General features: G+C 42.1%; 1 protein-coding gene across 1 annotated transcript; it reads right to left on the bottom strand.

Moving 5' to 3' along the window:
- Positions 1-4147: 4147 nt before the first annotated feature.
- LOC124134044 (1,25-dihydroxyvitamin D(3) 24-hydroxylase, mitochondrial-like) lies at positions 4148-19199 on the bottom strand. Its single transcript, XM_048400181.1, has 9 exons — positions 18650-19199; positions 17800-17990; positions 15537-15740; positions 13899-14056; positions 12828-12994; positions 12068-12146; positions 8319-8478; positions 6999-7042; positions 4148-5975 (listed from the first exon to the last, which is right to left on the bottom strand). Exons 1-9 carry the CDS (start codon positions 19051-19053, stop codon positions 5856-5858), a joined length of 1527 nt encoding a protein of 508 aa, XP_048256138.1. The 5' UTR covers positions 19054-19199; the 3' UTR covers positions 4148-5855.
- Positions 19200-22784: the final 3585 nt, after the last annotated feature.

Raw genomic sequence — 22784 nt, 5'->3', positions numbered from 1 at the left:
GTTTAACACCGCTTTTAACAGTATTCCAGTTATATCGCGGCGTGTCAGCTTAATGTGGGAGGAAAGCCCGAAGTGATGCAGGTCTCAGACGTTTACCACTTCGGTGAAACCCACGAGCACGGGTATGGTGCTGACAAACCGGGATTCGAACCCACAATCATAGGTTTCTGGCGTGTCCAAGGGACGCAACTCTGCACAGCGAATCGCGGCGCCTTAGACGACTGGGCCACCCATGTCCCCACCTCCTCTTGGAGATATAAATATTTGCAAGTCAGCATTATTATTAACAATTCCTGGAAATATTATTCAGCAATACTACACTGAACATTCTTCATGGGAAAGTCCTCCTTCTACATTACATTAACATGGCTGATAATACCAGCTTAACGTCTGTGGAAATAAATATAAATAAGTAAATATGTATGGCCAGCATTATTATGAACAGTGCCTCAAAATAGCATCGTGTATTACGATAATGAGCATTTGTCAATACAAATTGCTACTTCCACTCTAAATGTGCTACTTATACCACATCGTTGGGATAAATATGCATAGACATTACTGTTTCTTCCATAACTCGAAATACAAGATCCAATTAACAACTTATGGAATAAGCAGATAATAGACAAATAAACCTGTGTATATTGACCTAATTGGCCTCAATGAACATCGTGAACATTAGTGTTTTGACTATTGAACATCTTGCACATAGCAGAGTCCGCAAGGGTTATATCCCATTAGTTAGACGTCCCATTAGTTAGACGTCCCAATTGTTAGACATGTTTATTTCGGCAAAGAGGGAATATACCTACAGGTGTAATGGATCAGTCCTAATTAGATTAAAGTACTGAGTAGGGATAGGGGACTCACAGTTTAGGGAGTATATATGTTATAATTTCGTTTAATTAACCTAAATTACCTTACTCTCAGCACACGTTCAATAGGCATGAGATTAACTATGTAAACTATGGAGTAGCTTAATTGTCTTACTGTATGATCAGTTGAAGGAGTTGAGTTTAGATTATCTACTCATCAAACAAATAAAAATGATTATCAGTATCGATATTGCTTGTTTAAGGAAAGTAGAGTACCTCACCTCTCGGCGTGGAAGTGAGCAGTTGATATTAGATGGATATATTTACAACAGAAACCCAGAGGGGCAAACCTGCACACATTGGAGATGTGTCGTCAAGACGTGCAATGGGAAATGTACGACTGTCGGTGACTTTCTTTGCAATCAGTCGGAACATAACATCCGCCTGAAGATGAAACCAGAGTGAACTTTGTCAGCAATCTTCGTAAAAGAGCGCGAGAAGAAACCACACAGATGCAGGCATTGTACGAGGAGCAAGTCACTCAAGTAGATGAACCCAACATGCCAGCGATGCCATCATTTCAGAGCGTAAAAAATGCACTTTACTGGTAAATATCATCCCGTATTTTTGACTTGGTTAGAATTTACTTCTTTTTTTTACGTCCAACATAACTTGTTTCGCTCTTAAACATTTCAAGTTAATGAAATCATTATCAATATTTCATGTAACATATGTGTAACTGTTCATTTGCTCTTGTTCAGGCGTTACATTCCAGCGTTACCCAGGTCGCGGTCAGCAGTAGACATTGAAGACAAATGGTCAGAGACAACAGATGAACGTCCCTTTCTACTGTTCAGAATGACAAGATCCTGGCTTTCTCCACTGCAGAACAGATACAAGACCTCCAGGAAGCTGACACCCTTTACATGGATGGTACCTTCACAGCATGTCCAGGTTTATGGGATCAAGTATACATCATTCATGCCAGAGTTGGTCCCAACACCTTCCCTCTAGTGTTCGCCCTTTTGCCAGATCGCCAAGCAACAACCTATGGCCGGCTTTTTCGACAACTGAGGACAGAAGTTCAAGAGCGACTCAACAGACCTCTGTCACCTAGCACACTTGCTTCGCCTGGGATAAATAAACTGTAAAAGTTATTAAATGTAAAGTGTACATTACCAAAAACTGTCACAAAGTGTTACAAACTGTATAAAATTTATCAAATGTAAAGTGTCATTGAATGTTAAGTGTAATATTAAAGTATCTATTTAAAGCTGCTTTGCTTTGTTTGTCAGATCTTATCTGGACTATTCCATTTTAAAGTCTGAGGTAACAAGCATAAGGATTAGTGTGCACTCAACCGTTTAAAGTGTTGTTATAAGCTGTCTAACTATTGGGACGTCTAACTAAGTGGAGGACACCTCCGCAAGGCCATTTGTCGTCAGTAAGAGACCTTATCAGTCCAGACAGGGGCAGTATTCCTGCCAGTTGGTTTCCCTGGGAAACTAAATTCCACTGTTCACAGTTATCCTTTTTATAACGTCAATAAATATTGCAAACTGCACGAATATTGTCTTTTCCAGAACTGATTCTATGTTAGAGTATTGAAGATAAACTAGCGGGGAAAAGAAATAATAATAATTATAATAGCCCATTTACATTGCGCATATTTCCACACCACACAGGGGCATGCTCAATGCGCAACTATTACGTCGGTCACTAGCTGGATCACTGTGCGCTCAACAATCATTCTCAGCTCCCTAGGGAGTATACAACATAAGCTGCCTGTCGGGCGCTAGAAGGTTAACAACCATCACATTCTACCGGGTACCCATTCACTGCTGGCATTTAGAAGAAAGTCATTTTCTCATGTAGTCATCACATGTGTTACATGTGATTCAGTGTGGGGCAGGACCGAAGCCCTAGAAACTCTCAGGAGCCAAACTGCCCGAACGCGGTAACCCATCCAAAAACGCTGCCTAACTTCACCTGATTTGAGTTGAAATTACAAACGTTATCAAAATGTTCCTAAGCTGAAACAGTCGCCGAAACACAACTCGGTGGTTTGGAAGATGCACGTGCAACAGTGAAAAATCCCTAAACACCTTTTCGGGTACCCGTAAAAATGCACATGGTATAACAAAAGGACATACGGACAGTCATCACAGCCACCATAAGCCTCGGTAGGTTGAACATCACTGGCCGGGTGAGCCACCATAAGCCTCGGTAGGTTGCACATCACTGGCCGGGCGAGCCACCATAAGCCTCGGAAGGTTGCACATCACTGGCAAGGCGAGCCACCATAAGCCTCGGTAGGTTGCACATCACTGGCCGGGGAGCCACCATAAACCTCGGTAGGTTGAACATCACTGGCCGGGCGAGCCACCATAAGCCTCGGTAGGTTGCACATCACTGGCCGGATGAGCCACCATAAGCCTCGGTAGGTTGTACATCACTGGCCGGTTGAGCCACTATAAGCCTCGGTAGGTTGCACATCACTGGCCGGTTGAGCCACTATAAGCCTCGGTAGGTTGCACATCACTGGCCGGGTGAGCCACCATAAGCCTCAGTAGGTTGCATCTCACTGTCCGGGCGAGCCACCATAAACCTCGGAGGGTTGAACATCACTGGCCGGGCGAGCCACCATAAGCCACGGTAGGTTGTACATCACTGGCCGGTTGAGCCACTATAAGCCTCGGTAGGTTGCACATCACTGGCCGGTTGAGCCACCATAAGCCTCGGTAGGTTGCACATCACTCGCCGAGTGAGCCACTATTAGCCTTAGTAGGTTGCACATCACTGGCCGAGTGAGCCACTATTAGCCTTTGTAGGTTGTACATCACTAGCCGGGTGAGCCACCATTAGCCTTGGTAGGTTGTACATCACTGGCCGGTTGAGCCACTATAAGCCTCGGTAGGTTGTACATCACTAGCCGGGTGAGCCACCATTAGCCTCGGTAGGTTGTACATCACTGGCCGGGTGAGCCACCATAAGCCTCGGTAGGTTGCAAATCGGAGGGCGGGTGAGCCACCATAAGCCTCGGTAGGTTGCATCTTACTGGCCGGGTGAGCCACCATAAGCCTCGGTTGGTTGCACATCACTGGCCGGGTGATCCACCATAAGCCTCGATGTGCTGCATCTCACTGGCCGGGTGAGCCACCATAAGCCTCGGTTGGTTGCACATCACTGGCCGGGTGAGCCACCATAAGCCTCGATGTGCTGCATCTCACTGGCCGGGTGAGCCACCATAAGCCTCGGTAGGTTGCACATCACTTGCCGGGCGAGCCACCATTATCACGTGCGCACGGACATAAAATACAACAATACACAACAGCTTTTACCATTCGTTTATCATTCAAGAAATATTAGGCACCACGAGATCCATGTTTTCAAGGCCGAACCTATAGGTCTTACTCAACCTCCTCGTATGGTTTCCAAGGCCAGCTACGCCTTTACCATTCAAATAACTCGCAGGGCTTTACTTCTCGTCATGGAAACATATGCAGATGGTCTCCACCATCTGAACCCCCCTCGTTTACATATAGCTATATCCCCACTCTATATGTGTTGTTCATGGGTAGCTATATCAACACTCTAATGTGTTATTCATGGCTATATCCCCACTCTATATGTGTTGTTCATGGGTAGCTATATCAACACTCTAAATGTGTTATTCATGGGTATATCAACAATCTTAAGGTGTTATTCATGGGTAGCTATATCAACACTCTAAATGTGTTGTTCATGGGTATATCAACATTCTAAATGTGTTGTTCATGGGTAGCTATATCAACACTCTAAATGTGTTGTTTATGGGTATATCAACACTCTAAATGTGTTGTTCATGGGTATATTAACACTCTAAATGTGTTGTTCATGGGTATATCAACACTCTAAATGTGTTGTTCATGGGTATATCAACACTCTAAATGTGTTGTTCATGGGTATATCAACACTCTAAATGTGTTATTCATGGGTAGCTATATCAACACCCTAAATGTGTTATTCATGGGTGTATCAACACTCTAAATGTGTTGTTCATGGGTATATCAACACTCTAAATGTGTTATTCATGTGTAGCTATATCAACACTCTAAATGTGTTGTTCATGGGTATATCAACACTCTAAATGTGTTGTTCATGGGTAGCTATATCAACACCCTAAATGTGTTATTCATGGGTATATCAACACTCTAAATGTGTTGTTCATGGGTATATCAACACTCTAAATGTGTTGTTCATGGGTATATCAACACTCTAAATGTGTTATTCATGGGTAGCTATATCAACACCCTAAATGTGTTATTCATGGGTATATCAACACTCTAAATGTGTTGTTCATGGGTAGCTATATCAACACTCTAAATGTGTTGTTCATGGGTATATCAACACTCTAAATGTGTTGTTCATGGGTATATCAACACTCTAAATGTGTTATCCATGGGCAGTAATCAAACAGACCCGGCCATGCTACATATGAAAAACACACTGTGTACTCCTCACATGGTGGGACCAGTTTTATCGCTGTGGTGAGCTGTGTCCCTTGGGGGGATAAGATTCTCTGATTCAGAGTTCGAATTCCACATTCTTCAACGCGTGTCATCTGTAAACCTCAGATCATCACGTATACACAATCCAAAAGTAAATTGTCTTCGTAAGATATTCAAAAACGGCACAGATGTACAGTGTATGTTCGATAAAACAATCGCAAAGTTATGGAATCACAGAGCATATAGTTCAAAAGGACAGCTGAAAGTAAATTTCATTAGCAATTCTGCATTTATGGCGGATATGTTGTCTCGATATATGGTTGTCATGGAAACGAAGCCTAACGTTGAATTTGACCAAGCGATTGATGGTATCCTCTTTTTAAAAGAATCGGATTCAGAGCTTGACAAATGTTCCGCTTTTGTTGGCGCATTTACAGATGAGCAGCACAAGTGGATGCTTCATTCGTAACCACTCGCCTCTTTCCGGTCGACATTCGGCTTTTCCGGGGGTTACACAAGAGGTCACAATGGGTATGTTACCATTCTATGGCTACAGTGAATCTCTCTCTGTGAGACGGATTCTTACAGGATCCTTTGGTAGTAGAAGGAGGTCGAACTTCATTGGGACTGGTTCTTTAGAAATGGCTTCTAGTCTGAACTTGCGCACAAACTGAAACATAAATGTGTGATTGGAAGAAAAGAAGAAGATCCCCGTAAGCAGTATATGTTTACACTTGTAAATATGGAAACAATATATAAACTGTCTTATTTATTACGTGTAATGAAAAGAAGTACTCGGAACGCATTTCACAAATCTTTGATTCCTTACAAGACCACTAAGTCCATATGTGCACATTATACGTGTGGCTGTTGGTTGTTTTACGCCGCACTCAGCAATATTCCAGCTATATGGCAGCGGTCTGTAAAAAATCAAGTCTGGACCAGACAATCCATGAGCATCGATCTACACAAATGGGATACGATGACATGCATCAAAAGTCAGCGAGCCTGATAACCGATCCCGTTAGTCGTCGCTTACGAAAGCATGCTCGCATTTTACGGCAAGAAATGAATCTTCTCGGGTACATTTACTGGTATATGAAGATATGTGGATATGTTGAAGCTATATCGGAGCGATTGACGTGTGTATATCCCTCGTCAGGCAGGGTATTTTTTACATCGTAATTAAAATAAGACTTCTTAAAATTAATTTAAGCTGGACATATGCCTCAAAGATATTTCATATACTGAAACACTCGGGAATAGCAACGAACATTTCAAACAGTTCATGTTAAATATAATTTTTATGTTATGCATGATTGGATATTATGATTGGTCACGTGACAATGTAGTTAATGATGACAAAATGGCTCCAAATAATATTACCATAAACAAATGTAAAACAAAATATTTTAACTCAAATTTAACTTTGGCAATTCTTAGATGACTAATATTTGATGAAGCTAATCAATAAGCCTTGATTGTCAAAAACTGCTGTTGGTATATACAGATTCCTAAGAGCAGATTCCTTGTACATTATGGAAAATGTAGTTTTATTTTTGAATATTGACAATTCTATCAATACTTTAACCACTGCTCAACCTTGGTTTCACGTCTCCACAATTATTTAAATTTACACACATTAATTAACTTGGCAGCACACACACTCCATATATTCTCTGAACAAGCTCACCTGTGAGACTAAGAGTTGCATCTCGAGTTCAGCAACGCGCCGGCCTGCAAATACATATGTTTTGTAAACCCACACATTAGCATTAAGAATCTCCGATAACATAGCTGTCAAGAAAAGAAACCCAGTAGATTAGAAAATCAAAATTAATATCTTTTTCGACCAACTTATGTTGACTTGATGTAGACTGGCCTAACTTTGCACAAGTGTAATTCAACAAGCTGTCCACGACAGTTTAATGTCCACAGATATGTGTGTCGTGCTGTCAAAACTCAAATACATTTCAACCGTTTAGCATGATAGTCACGTCGGAGTGTTCGTTGGACAATTGGAACTGCATTCGTTGAGAAATACTTAAATATGAGTGAGCCATATAGTCGGGTGAGTGAGTGAGTATGGTATTACGCCGCTTTTAGCAATATTCCAGCAATATCACGGCGGGGGACACCAGAAATGGGCTTCACACATTGTATCCATGTCGGGAATCGAACCCGGGTCTTCGGCGTGACGAGCGAACGCTTTAACCACTAGGCTACCCGACCGCCCCCGGGAGATGATAAAGGATGAGAGTGAGAGAGTGAATTAAAGAATGACGCCACATCGGCCGCCTCAGTCCTATAGCAAGGAGCCAGAAGACGAAGTGAGTGAGTGAGTATGGTTTAACGCCGCTTCAGCAATATTCCAGCAATATCAGGGCCCGTGACATCAGAAATAGGCTTCACGAGTTGTACCCGTGTTGGGAATGTATGCCAGGTTTAACCACGAGCCAACCCCTACGCCCCGGGAGATCAGTGTAGCAGCACAGGTGCTTAACATCATGTGTTGAAACGTTTTCGCGAAACAGAATTGTGTATACATGCTGATATATTGTTTAACAGGTCGGCGTATTTAGCTGTAAGAAGTTATACAACATTATCTACATGAGCAAGTGTAAGGCTATGTACTGTCGGATATTGTTTTAATAAATCCGTGTGTGCTTAACAGAAAGATGACGTACCGGGAATAATCGCATTGTTCAGTAAATCTTATGATAAAAATATTTCGCATTAAAAAGCATAATTTGTTCATGCTTAAACGGTCAGCGTCTTTGGTTGAAAAAGTTTTGAAAGAATTGTTTATATTGGCAAATTAAAGCTAGGTACATGGTAGATATTGTTTTCATGAATCCGCGTATTTACGGATCATTAGAATGTGGAAATATCCTCGAACGTACTCGCGGACAGAGTAATCGCATTGTGTTTCCTTTTCATTTTAGTATTTTGCATCGGAAATATGCCCGGATGGCAAACTGGACCCTGAAGATGTCAGATGGAGGATACTGACCCACACATGATCGGACTCCAAACCCAAACGGCAGCCACGCAAAAGGGTTCGTCTTTGTGGTCCTGGTAGCTCGGAGCCAGCGTTCAGGGAGGAACGTGTCGGGGTCGTCGTAGTAACATCCCAGACGTCCAATGGTGTACGGGTCCATCCATATCTTGGTCTACGTTCACATGAAAGATATTAAAAGTAACAAAGCGATGTGTTGTGTAATGAAGCCGAGTCATGTTTGGTGCATCTCTAAGTTGTCAAGCGGCAGGGTTTTGTCCCAACGCTGCTCTCAGCACAATTTCAGTTACATCACGGTCGGGGACTCTACACGTGGACTTCACGGATTGTACCCATGTTGATAACAGAACCGGGGTATTTGGTGTGATGAGTGAAGGCTTTAACCACAAGGCTACCTCTCGTTGACATCACAGCGTCCCCCGGGGCATCTTCCCGAGGCAAGAGAGTTAACTGACTTAAAAAGTCCAGTTTCCACCCTTGCCAAACTAGGCTGGTATTATGGAGTAACATTTTGTCTGGACTAACGAGTCTATGCATAGTCCAATCAAAATCGCGCACCGAAATCAAAATCCGGTTCGTAAACTGTCGTGCAGATTTCGATCGATTGCAGGATTTGCAAAGTATGTGCACCGCCAACTCGTTGTCAGCAATTATTTGCCAAATCTTTTCATGGTTTTAATCAAGGTGCTCACGTGATTTGATGCATTTCGCGATGTAAGACCCGTTTTATCACAATATAGATCTTGATTATCGATCAGATCGTCCTGACTGGGCGCCACCATTTTGTGTGAAGCAAACGCAAGTGATACGAGAGGTGGAATCTGATTGTCCACAGGAGAGGTTTAGGAGGGACATAATAAATAGAGAATACTACACTCATTCTCGTTAGATACCATTTTACGAAACGAGTGGACTTTCTATGGTATCTGACCGAGCGAAAGCGAGGTCAGATAACATAGAAAGTTCATGAGTTTCGTAAAAATGGTATCTAACGAGAATGAGTGTGGTATTTTATTTATTACCCACATTAAATATATATTTAAGTGTAAATACATAACAACTTTCGTTCGTTGACCGACCAAACTGAAACCGGTTGCAAAATCTGGTTGCGCATGAATATTGATATATGCCCAAATATGGGCATTGTTGACATGTCTATGCATACGCATAAACAACATGCCCCTGCAGTTATGTTTGCAAACAAAACAGCACCGACGCTCAAGATCCTTATGGACGAAATTCTCCAACTTAAGGTAATTCAAGCGCCATGTTGTTAGTACGAAGGACACCTTTATGAAAATTTGAAAAGTCACATTAGCGCCGCGCTTTGGACAAACAGTCGGTCACTCGCACTGCCAGTGTCCCGTCTGTGCAATCAATATAGTTCGGTTTCCTTGATCTATCAGCAGAATTTATATCATCGTACCATTTTGGAAGAGGGAAATCAGAGTGTTCGCCAAAGACATTCATGTTAACTGTACCACCCTAAACTGAAGACGTGAAAATCAACAAACTCAAGTCTGCTTGCATGTCAGTGACAGCTTCGAACGATCGAAGGGCAAGGGGATGTTTGGGGCCACAAAATCAGAAGTCAGGCACACTTCCACGGAGCTTTCGAATGATTTTTATCAGAACTGTTCACTGTTGGTGATATGGTAGTGCAGTCGTGTACGTTCATTCATGAACAACATCTCCCGAAACAGCGCCACAAAATACGCTTCGAAGGGGACACTGATGGCACAACCGGATCATCCCAAGTAAGGCTAAATATCTGTCCAGATAGTTTAAACATACTTCATTTCACAACGCTTATCCCTTTACGTTAAATCAAATTGAAAGTTGCGAAAGTGGTCGGGTGCGTCACGCTCATGGGGACCCTCGCTCTATTGATCGGTAGTCGTACATTGTAAATGGATATCGCTCGATTATATAATGTTTGTAGAAGCTGTATGCATAACTTATATAGAATGCAAACTGAACTTGATGCCTGTGACTATTTTGTTTGGTTTAATAAAGTGTTTGTAAATATCTCTCGTTCTCATTAATTTCTTCAGTTCTACCTTGTGGTTGCAAAAGGAATGACGTCTCGCGATTTTTATGAATGAAAAAAGTAGTCCCGGTGTGACAGAGGTCACGGTTATCCAATCAAAACGAATAAAACAAGGTCAACCGTGTACGACACACGTGTGACGTAATTGGTATTATTATTACCCACGTGGTGAAGATACAGGTGGTAAGATACAAAATCAGTACGTCACACGTGTGTCGTACACGGTTGACCTTGTTTTATTCGTTTTGATTGGATAACCGTGACCTCTGTCACACAGGGACTACTTTTTTTCATTCATAAAAAATCGCGAGACGTCATTCATTTTGCAACTAGCCTACAGGGCAGAACTGAAGAAATTAATAATGAGAAGGAGAGATATTTACAAACACTTTATTAAACCCAACAAAATAGTCACACGCATCAAATTCGGTTTGCATTCTAGCTTCTACAGACATTACATACAGATATCTAATCGAGTTATATAAATAGAGCGAGGGTCCCCCATGAGCGTGACACACGTACCCGACCACTTTCGCAACTTTCAATTTGATTTAACGTAAAAGGATAAGCGTGGTGAAATGAAGTCTGTTTAACTATCCGGACAGATATCTAGACTTACTTGGGATGATCCGGTTGTGCCATCAGTGTCCCTTCGAAGCGTATTTTGTGCCGGTGTTTCGGGAGATGTTGTTCATGAATGAACGTACACGACTGCACGACCAGATACAAATGACCTGGTGACCTTGCCCTTCGATCGTTCGAAGCTGTCACTGACATGCAAGCAGACTTGAGTTTGTTGATTTTCACGTTTTCAGTAGGGTGGTACAGTTAACATGAATGTCTTTGGCGAACACTCTGATTTCCCTCTTCCAAAATGGTACGAACATGATATAAATTCAGCTGATAGATCAAGGAAACCGAATCATTTTGATTGCACAGTGGCGGCAGTGCGAGTGACCGACTGTTGGTCCGATATTCAAAGCGCGGCGCTTATGTGACTTTTCAAATTTTCTTATAGGTGTCCTTCGTACTAACAACATGGCGCTTGAATTCTCATAAGTTGAAGAATTTCTTCCAAAAGGATCTTAAGCGTTGGTGCTGTTTTCTTTGCAAACACAACTGCAGGCGCATGTTGTTAATGCGTATGCATAGAAATGTCAACAATGCCCATATTTGGGCATATATCAATATTCATACGCAACCAGATTTTGCAACCGGTTACAGTTTGGTCTGTCAACAAACGAAAGTTGTTATGTATTTACACTTAAATATATATTTAACGTGGGTAATAAATAAAATACCACACTCATTCTCGTTAGATACCATTTTTACGAAACTCGTGAACTTTCTATGGTATCTGACCTCGCTTTCGCTCGGTCAGATACCATAGAAAGTCCACTCGTTTCGTAAAAATGGTATCTAACGAGAATGAGTGTAGTATTCTCTATATAGCCACTGGTGGCGCAACGATCGAGCCCAGTAATTCCAGCCAAGTTCGGCAAGGGTGGAAACTGGACTCTTAAAGTCAGTTAACTCTCTTGCCTCGGGAAGATGCCCCCGGGGACCTATACCCCAACACTCTTGTATATAATCGGTTTGTTTTAATCAGTTCATTAAGCCACTATGAACGCGAGAGTGAGTTGGCGTTTTCGAGTCATGTTTTCAAGACTTGCCTCCAACTATGAACACCTACCCCTTTAGGAATACTGTAATTCATAAGTACAATGTCGTTCTGCATGATCCTGCTGATGCCGCAAACAGTCGGGTACAACCTGGAATACAAGGTGTCAAGAATCATACATACATACATGTTTACCTTCTGAAGGACGGCGTGCAGAATGTATTCTTGTCGAGACACCTGGCATGTCCAGGGAACAGTTACTTTCTCTGGTAAGACCGGAGCTAAATTACGTAACATGAAATTGTAGGTCCCTAATGGATATAAAGGAGATGAACCTCATTTGATTTATATACTATCCTAAAGGCCCTCTGTCACTTCAGTAAATGTAAACTTCAAAATAAATCCTTTCCACTGATTTCATTAAGAAGAAGACTTGTTATGTAGAGAAAATAGTAATGACGTTCATTGTCATGGAAAAAGATGGTTAGGCTGATACAGAGGTGAAACCTAACATGGAACTCATAGTTTGATACGTCTTAGCAAGAGAGAGAGAGAGAGAGAGAGAGAGAGAGAGAGGGAGAGAGAGAGAGATAGATAGATAGATAGATAGATAGAGAGAGAGATGCGCGGATAGGGTACTATTGATAATGTCTAATGTCTACATTACTACACTAAGCAGGAGCCGGTACAAGTTGAGTCTTGCGTCTTACAAACATTTGCTGGACGAGGTCTGGTCCAAAGGTGACTTCATTATAGTTAGAAATATCACGTCACAGTTGTACATCTCCTTTTAGAATGTATAGAAGACTGCTATGACGTCATTGGCAGGTACCTGAGCGTCTCCTTGATGACCGCCTTGATGTAATGCATTTCCTTCAGGTGATCTGCAGTTGGCTGCTCGCCAGGGGGGACAACTCGTGTGATTTCTTCATAGATGGCGTCCTGTGCACGTGGGCAACGTGATATCTCGCTTAGTATCATCAGTGTAGTGTATGAAGTCTGAACAGTGAGAGAAGGAGTTGGTTTAAACGCGCATCTCGATGTGTTAATTTTATCTGCGTGGAAAACTCCAAGTGACGTCGAATCTTAACTTCATTGGTGAAACCCAAGAACATGGGTACGTGATTAGAACCCACGATCAGCAGATCATGGTACAACTAAGGGATGCAACTCTGCACATCGAGTTGCAGAGTATTAATTCAATGACTTGACACTGTGTGCTTTAATTCATCCCTCATAAAATCGATCTTATTATACAAGCAGCATTCGGTATGCACATGAATACAATCTGGAGAAATGCTAATACTTACATACTTCCATAACATTAGCCATTTTAAAACATTTATCGTGTGACAATGGTCTGCTGCAACACATTTGTTTATCTTTACATAGTATTACCATGCTGAAACCGAAATTCATAATCAGATTACATGTTTTATATAATAACTATTTGACTACACTGTATCACGGGATATGACTCCGTATGGCTGGTGATCACCTAGAGAAGCATACAGTGTTGTTGTACCAACTATACAACAGGTATCGCTGTCATCTTGGACATTTGAGGTCAAATGAGGTCAAGGTTCGCAATATGTAAGAAAGAAAGGACTCTTGGTCATTGTTAATCGTACAATAAATCACTTCAGTCTTTATTGTACGACAAAAAATTACCACGAGTCGTTTATTTCTTATATGAGATATCAACACTTTGCACAGCCTCTTTAAGTATGTTATCCTAAGTATATTGAAACTCGAAGTCATGGAACCTGCCGAAAATACGTCGAGTTATAAGTCATTCGAGACAAACAGTGTGGCAACATGGATTCTCTCGGAACTGTAACGTTAGCTCGTCTTTATCGAAACTTCGAGATAGGTAATGATTTGCTAGGAACCAAGGACTTACCGTATCCACGGCAGCAGCCATCAGCTCCCACACGTTGACGTACAGGTCCTTGAGGTCCATGTTCTCCCTCAGGAAGTGGGTGATGAAACCAACGTCTCCTTCACCCGTCTCAGCCTTGTGCTTAATCCTCTCAATTGTCTCATCGATTACAGCTTTGGCTGAAATAAAGGTGACAAACCCTTTCCATAATCATAAGAGGTGAGGTGAGGTGAGATTGGGTTTAACGTCGCGTCCAAGATTATTGCACTTATATAGCGACGTGCATGCACGCGTGTGTGTGTGGCTGCTTGTACTAGTCCGGACTGATGCCGATTTATAGTGCTAGCCCACTGAGATACCATGCCGCAGTTTAACATGAATACCCCACTCAGACACAGTATACTGACTCCGAGCCGACCAGTCCTTTTTTAGCCCCTTAATGCCGAGCGCCAGACAGGGTAACAACAAGTACCATCTTTTAACGTCTTTTGGTATGACGCGGCCGGGGATCGAACCCCGGACCTTCCGCTCTCCGGGCGGACGCTCTACGTCTAGACCACGGCGCCGGTCTCATAATCATAAGAAATCTCAGCTAAAAGCAGAGTCAGTTGTTCCATGCCGGATTACTATCAAGTAGTGATGACACCATGTGTTCGCAGAAAGGTAAGGTGTCCTACTCCGCACGGAACCTCTGTATCTCCAGGGCTCGCATTTCGATGAACCTACACGTACCCCTGGATCCGTTCCCGTGATTCTGGCGATCCTACATTACCTGCCCTTGAGATCCGTAGTAGAATAGGTCTTCAGCAACCCATGCTTGCCGGAAAAGACGACTATGCTTGTCGTAAGAGGCGACTAACGGGATCGATTGGTCAGGCTCTCTGACTTGGTTGATGCATGTCATCGTTTCCCAATCACTGGATTGTCTGGTCCAAACTTGATTATTTACAGACCGACGTCATATAGCTGGAATATTGCTGAATGCGGCGTTAAACAACAAACAAACCAAAGGAATATTAATCACAGAGGAGGTCCTGCCGGTGCCACCCTACACAAACAGATACGACAGTCAAGTGTTCACCTTAACAATCACGTGTACAAGTCCAAATTGAGAACTGATGGCGTAAAATGTGCAAATTTAGATTTATGCATTTCTGTCAGTCATGGTCCAGTTATACACTAAAGTCCAGTCACTCTAACGGGCAATGAGACCGCAAGTAGGGATATATGCCACTTTTAGTCACGTTCAAGCAATATCTTAGCAAGGGCTTGTACTCAACACTTTAACCAGTGTAAAACAAGAGTACTAACCCGCACAGTATGATGAATACAAGACCGTGAGTCAGACTCACTTTTCTTGATTGTTCTTTAAGGCCGCATCCAGATATGTTCCAGCTATATAAAGGCGGTCTGTAAATAACCAGACAAGCCAGTGATTGATATCATGAGCATCGATCCATGCAATTGGGATACGATGCCATGCATCAACCAATTCACCCGATCCCGTTAGTTGCCTCTTACGGCAAGCATAGTCGCCTTTTACGGCAAGGATGGGTAACTGAAGCAGACTAACTTACCAAAACAGTATGAAGTATGCAAGATGGTGAGTCGAACTCACCCACACGGTATGAGGTAGGCAAGATGGTGAGTCGAACTCACCCACACGGTATGAGGTATCCCAGGCTGTCATGTGTTGCTTGTAAAGCTTCGGCATCATCACTTTAGAAACACTAGGAGGAAGAAACGCGAGTTGCCTGCTTGTCTCAAAGATTTCGTGAGCACTATTGATGAAATCCTGTGCATCCTTGCTCTTCTCATCTAACAGACACCCCAGTTTCTTCTCGTACACAATTCTGCTGATGGCTGTGGAAAGAATATTAATCTTCAGTAACAACAATACAGTTATCGCACTGCCGATTCGAATAAAAAGAGACAGATATTCCAATGTTGAGATGTGCACAGTCACATAAATAGAGGTTAGCACGCGTGTGCTTTTATTTTGGGTAAATATACTGAATTAACAAAAGAGCGAAGCCCCAGAGGGCCAAGCACGGGAAGCTCAAAAGGCTAATCTTAGCCAAAACCCTCTTGGAGGACGAGCACTGCACGCACGGGGCTTTTTTTAACCAGAACCTCATAGGTAATCAGAACCTCTATAGAGACACAAGCTTGGATACAGAATACCTATACGTAACCAGAATATCTATAGAAAGACAAGCTTGGATACAGAATACCTATACGTAACCAGAACCTCCATAGAGACACAAGCTTGGATACAGAATACCTATACGTAACCAGAACATCTATAGAAAGATAAGCTTGGATACAGAATGCCTATAGTAACCAGAACATCTATAGAGAGACAAGCTTGGATACAGAATACCTATACGTAACCAGAACATCTATAGAAAGACAAGCTTGGATACAGAATACCTATACGTAACCAGAACATCCATAGAAAGACAAGCTTGGATACAGAATACCGATACGTAACCAGAACATCTATAGAGAGACAAGCTTGGATACAGAATACCTATACGTAACCAGAACATCTATAGAGAGACAAGCTTGGATACAGAATACCTATACGTAACCAGAACATCTATAGAAAGACAAGCTTGGATACAGAATACCTATACGTAACCAGAACATCTATAGAAAGACAAGCTTGGATACAAAATACCTATACGTAACCAGAACATCTATAGAAAGACAAGCTTGGATACAGAATACCGATACGTAACCAGAACATCTATAGAAAGACAAGCTTGGATACAGAATACCTATACGTAACCAGAACATCTATAGAAAGACAAGCTTGGATACAGAATGCCTATACGTAACCAGAACATCTATAGAAAGACAAGCTTGGACACAGAGTACCTATACATAACCAGAACATCTATAGAAAGACAAGCTTGGATACAGAATACCTATACGTAACCAGAACATCTATAGAAAGACAAGCTTGGATACAAAATACCTATACGTAACCAGAACATCTATAGAAAGACAAGCTTGGATACAGAATACCGATACGTAACCAGAACATCTATAGAAAGACAAGCTTGGATACAGAATACCTATACGTAACCAGAACATCTATAGAAAGACAAGCTTGGATACAGAATACCTATACGTAACCAGAACATCTATAGAAAAACACGCGTGGATACAGAATACCTATACGTAACCAGAACATCTATAGAAAGACAAGCTTGGATACAGAGTACCTATACGTAACCAGAACATCTATAGAAAGACAAGCTTGGATACAGAATACCTATACGTAACCAGAACATCTATAGAAAGACAAGCTTGGATACAGAATACCTATACGTAACCAGAACATCTATAGAAAGACAAGCTTGGATACAGAGTACCTATACGTAACCAGAACATCTATAGAAAGACAAGCTCGGATACAGAATACATATACGTAACCAGAACATCTATAGAAAAACACGCGTGGATACAGAATACCTATACGTAACCAGAACATCTATAGAAAGACAAGCTTGGATACAGAATACCGATACGTAACCAGAACATCTATAGAAAGACAAGCTTGGATACAGAATACCTATACGTAACCAGAACATCTATAGAAAGACAAGCTTGGATACAGAATACCGATACGTAACCAGAACATCTATAGAAAGACAAGCTTGGATACAGAATACCTATACGTAACCAGAACATCTATAGAAAGACAAGCTTGGATACAGAATACCTATACGTAACCAGAATATCTATAGAAAGACAAGCTTGGATACCGAATACCAGAAAACATTCAGCTAAGTCACATATTTGGTCAATTATTATGACAACCTTTTGGGACTGGAAAATAAATTCTGACCCAGAATCTTAACGGGCTTTTCATACACAAGATTAATTGGGTCTACACAATTCATATTCTTACATTCCAGGGACCAGTTGAACAGCTCCTCGTCAGGGTTTGGAATCTGTCTGTCGGAGGGCAGAATCCTGTTCAGTCTGTTCAGGAATTCAGTGACAATCATGTTTAAATCCCCAGCATAAGATTCCACAGTTTTGGTCTTCAGCATGTGTCTGTCCACCACTCGCCTCAGAGCATGCCAGGCCTCGCCCTCGCTGAATAGAGAGATGTATATGTAACAAGTGCTGACCCTACAGTATACGTGTAGTTGCAGGAACATAGTATGAATCACTAATATGTACGCATGACAACTTTGACTTTAAGGAGCTTAGCTGTCATTGTCGCTGCAATATGCTGTGCAGAGTTGCGTCCCTTATTCTTGTCAGAATCCTGTGATCGTGGGTTCCAATCCAAGATTCGCCCTGAACATGTTTCTGGATGTTACATCACCATGTCCGTGCTCGTGTTTAGCGTCTAGGGTTTCACTAAAGTCGTAACCTTCTCAGGCCTGCACTGCACATCGTTGAGCTTTGCCAAAGCATCAAGCTGACACGTCTTGATATAACTGAAATTCTGTTCCAATCGGCGTTAAAACCAACTCAATTATTAACTCTAAATTTCCAAAACAACAAATTTCAATTTTGAATGAAACTGAATGGTGGGACAAGATTACGCCGAGTGGATAAAGCGTTCGCTCGTCACACCGAAGGCCCGAGTTCGATTCCCATCATGGGTACAATGCGAGAAGCCTATTTTTGGTGTCCCCCGCCGTGATATTGCTGGAATATTGCTAATAGCGGCGTAAAGCCAAGTTCACTCATTCACTTAACCTAAAGACAGATCCGCACATACAAAAGTCAAAAAATGTATATACTTCAACAAAAGTCCCTTTCTTAGACCCGAATTGTTCCTGTACTCGTGCCAAATGTCGACCTGCATACGGGATGGATATTTCCCATCCTGCCTCAGTAGCGATTCCACGGCGTCCACATCCGTCAAGAACACAGCATCTAGGATCCCTAGTTTCTCGCGAAAGATTGGTCCATACGTCTCATGACGTTCTTGGATGGATTCATGAAGTCGTGATGCATTTCTCATAGAGTGGAACAGCGTACCGATTATGGGCAAACCTCTTGGTCCCGGAAGAGCTGAGAAAGGTTTCACGCCGCCATCTTTAGGCTGAATAGACGCTGCAGTGGCCTTGTAACGCCTCAACGCCAGCAGGGCTGTCCGAAACACTCCGCCTCGTGCTCTAGCTGTCCAAGCACACATTGACATCCTGGCCTGTGGGAAGGAAAATGTTCCCCCGTTTTTCTTTGTCGGTTCACTTTCAACAGGTTAGCTAAACGAATCAACTAGCTGTGTCACACATACTATGACCCAGTTTCGCAATACCTATGTACACTGTTCGGCCATTATCACAACAGAAGGTCACGTGGTTAACAAGCGCGTCGTGAGGTTATCAGAAACTATTTGTGGCAGTGTGGCAGTGAGTACTGTGTCCATCAAGAACTGTGTCCGAGAAAGAGCGGACGTATGGTTGCCTGCTTGGGTAAACCATTCAAGGTGAGTGCCGATTATAAATAGGCTAAGTCCGCCTGTGAGTATATAACCCTTGGAGGAGTTCCCCTGTATATATTGGATGATGTTCGCATGAGGGCTTTGATTTACGGAGATTTGTTTGATAAGAAAGAATCTGTAATTAATCGTTAGATTAACAAATTATGAAACGATTTTGACTAAAATTGTTTACATTAAACGAGTATGTATTGAGTGTGAGGTGACTTGGCTAGGACAGGCCTAGATATTTACACGGGGAACTGGCTGAGTCACGATGTCCTTGACAGCTTATCTCTGTCCACAGGTGTCGCGTCAAAGGGGAAGGGATTTGTAATACCAAGACTGTATCTGCACCTAAAGACTGCTGTGACTGTGTAAATGGACAAAATAATTTGAGGAGATCAATATACTTTATATGGTTTCAAATAAGAAAAATCTCTAATTCTTTTGAGAACCATGAAGAGAAACATGAATTAAAATAAGCACCACTTTCTGTATATTCCAGATAAAAAATGAGATTTAAATATTCGTATGCTGTATTATATTTTTTAAGAACTGAAATGTTTTGTTACAAAGTATTTCATATTGAGTGGGAGTGAGTGAGTGAGTGAGTGAGTGAGTGAGTAGGGTTTTACGCCGCTTTTAGCAATATTCCAGCAATATCACGGCGGGGACACCAGAAATGGGCTTCACACATTGTACCCATGTCGGGAATCAAACCCGGGTCTTCGGCGTGACGAGCGAACGCTTTAACCACTAGGCTACCCGACCGCCCTATTTCATATTGAAATAGAGACACCAGTATCTTTTACATGTGTTGTAATTGTTTCGTGGCTACTATGACAACACACAGTATTGTAACCTACTCTCTGTCTTGTCCTAACCCTTCAGCAGGTATCTGAGGTATCTTAGGTACTTATGAAAGTGAGGTCAAGGTCATATGTAGATATTTCCCAAACATACATGGTATTTCAGGATATATGAAAAAAGAAATGTGCGTGTATGTATCTCTGTGTGTATATGTGTTCTCTGTGTGTGCACGTGTGTGCTTACCCTTTTCCCATGTGTATATACATGACGGGTTAGTGAGTGAACCTCACTCAGCAATTTTACAGCTAAATGACAGCGGTCTGAAAATAATCGAGTCTGGACAAGACAATCCTGTGATTGACATCATGAGCATCGATCCACGCAATTGGGATACGGTGACACGCATCAACCAAGTCAGCGAGCCTGACCACCCGATCCCGTTAGTCGCCTCTTACGACAAGCATGTAACTGAACTGAAGTTTGATACCAACTGTCAACCGCCCCATTGTGATACGGCTGATTGGTTCAGGCATTATATTTCTTAAGATAATAAATATCATAAATCTTTATGGTGGTCATCTACGGCGCCGCAACTCGTTGTGCAGAGTTGCGTCCCTTAAGCACACCAGAAATCTATGATCATGGGTTCGAATGCTGGTTCGGCCCGATCATGTTCGACGTTTGTCAGCACCATAACCATGCCTGTGGGTTTCACCAAAGTGGCAGACATCTGAGACCTGCATCACTTCGGGCTTTCCTCCCACATTAAGCTGACGCGCCGTGATACAACTGAAATACTGTTCAAAGCGGCGTTAAACCCAACTCACCCTCCCACCCAACTCACCCAACTCACCCAACTCACTCACTCACGTGTGGGTGAGAGTTGTAATTTATATTAGACCTGGCAGTAGATTCTTTTCTGAAGTAAAACACCAATGTACAATGAGGTCCGAATCCGAACGGCAGCCAGGCGAATGGGTGGATCCTGCTCTTGTCTTCCTCTCTGAGCCAGCGTTCTCGTCGGAGCTCGTCCGGGTGGTCGTAGTATTGAGGGTGACGTCCCACCACGTAGAGATGCACACCTATGGGCACCTGTATTGAGAGAGTGGTAGTGGTATTGTGTAAAGGTATGGGCGTTACAAGAGTGTTAGTGCTTCCATCGGATCAAGGTTCACGCGGAACTGAATATTGCTTGGATGAAATAATGAAACTGACGGTCTTATATTACCCTATGGAGGAAGACAAAATTGTCGTGTTATTTTGACACATTAACTATTCACTTATCTATTTGTAATTTGATATTAAACAAATTTACATAAAAATATAAATGTTACATTTCTTGTTTGCGCAATTGACCTATGACCTTGATTTGAGTTACGTGGGCCAGAGGAAATTCTTTGATGACAAAAATAGGACCAAGGTCACCTAGATTGTTCCTCATTTATAATCTGTTTCTCCGTGATTAATTAAATCTTAACATCTGTTTGCTTGTTTAACGCCACACTCAGCAATATTCCAGCTAAATGACGGCAGGTTGTAAATAATCGAGTTTGAGGCATACAATCCAGTGATTGACATTATGAACATCAATCTACGCAATTGGGATACGATGACATGCATCAACCAAGTTAGAGAGCAAAGTCAGAGGGCCTGACGGGTTGTAGAAGACCAGCTCTAATCCCGGTCGTACAGGACATAGATGCAAAAATAGACTGATCACCCCTTTTGGTATATTGTAACAAAGAATGGTGGCATCCTGCTTGAAGTTTCCGAAAAACAACGACGCCAATAGGGTACATCCTGCAATATGACACCATGCAGAGGATATGTTGAAAGATGAAGAGGTCTTAACATGGAAACACATAAGGCTCAGTAGTCTAAGGAGTCAGAGCCCTTTGGCCTGCAGGGATCCGCTGAACTGTAGTTGTGACACGGCGAGTTAGTTTAATGTGAAAAATCCCTAGAAGTGAAGCATGAGGACGTTTACCACAATGGCGCCCACGACCATTTGAGGTGTCGTTATATTATTTATTCACCATTTTATGACCTCAATAATTCAGTTACTGATATCACCACTTTGATATTGAGTGATTTTGGATATCACTAAATCATTTTTAGATAGGAAATTTCAGAAACGTATTTACCGATATCTAACATTCCAACTTGTAATATCATTAATATACTTCTTTGTACATGCCACATTTAATAGGCTACCCGCTTAACTTCATGGATATATTTCACAGTGCTTGTGTGAGAATTATTACGAAGCTATTTACATAATATATTTCAAGACATTTTGCCATTTAAAAAGCTAAACATGACATTCTGCTGATATAACACTCCTAATCTGAACAATCAATGGATCGGTCAATGTAAAAAGTTGAATTATTGATATTACAAAATGAACTATTGATACAACCATATTACATTAATAAATATATAATGTATTATTGATGTCAAAAATTCCAGTTTGGTTCGGCAAGAGTGGAATTGTGAGTGAGTGAAATTGGTTTTACGCCGCTTTAAGCAATATTCCAGCAATATCACGGCGGGGGACACCAGAAATGGGCTTCACGCATTATACCCATGTCGGGATTCGAACCCGGGTCTTCGGCGTGACGAGCAAACGCTTTAACCAC

Source organism: Haliotis rufescens, unplaced genomic scaffold (genome assembly GCF_023055435.1).
Source record: "Haliotis rufescens isolate VD_foot unplaced genomic scaffold, xgHalRufe1.0.p SCAF_1, whole genome shotgun sequence".
NCBI lineage: Eukaryota > Metazoa > Mollusca > Gastropoda > Lepetellida > Haliotidae > Haliotis > Haliotis rufescens.
Note: the sequence above shows the minus strand (reverse complement) of the source record. Positions and strands in the feature narration are given on the sequence as shown.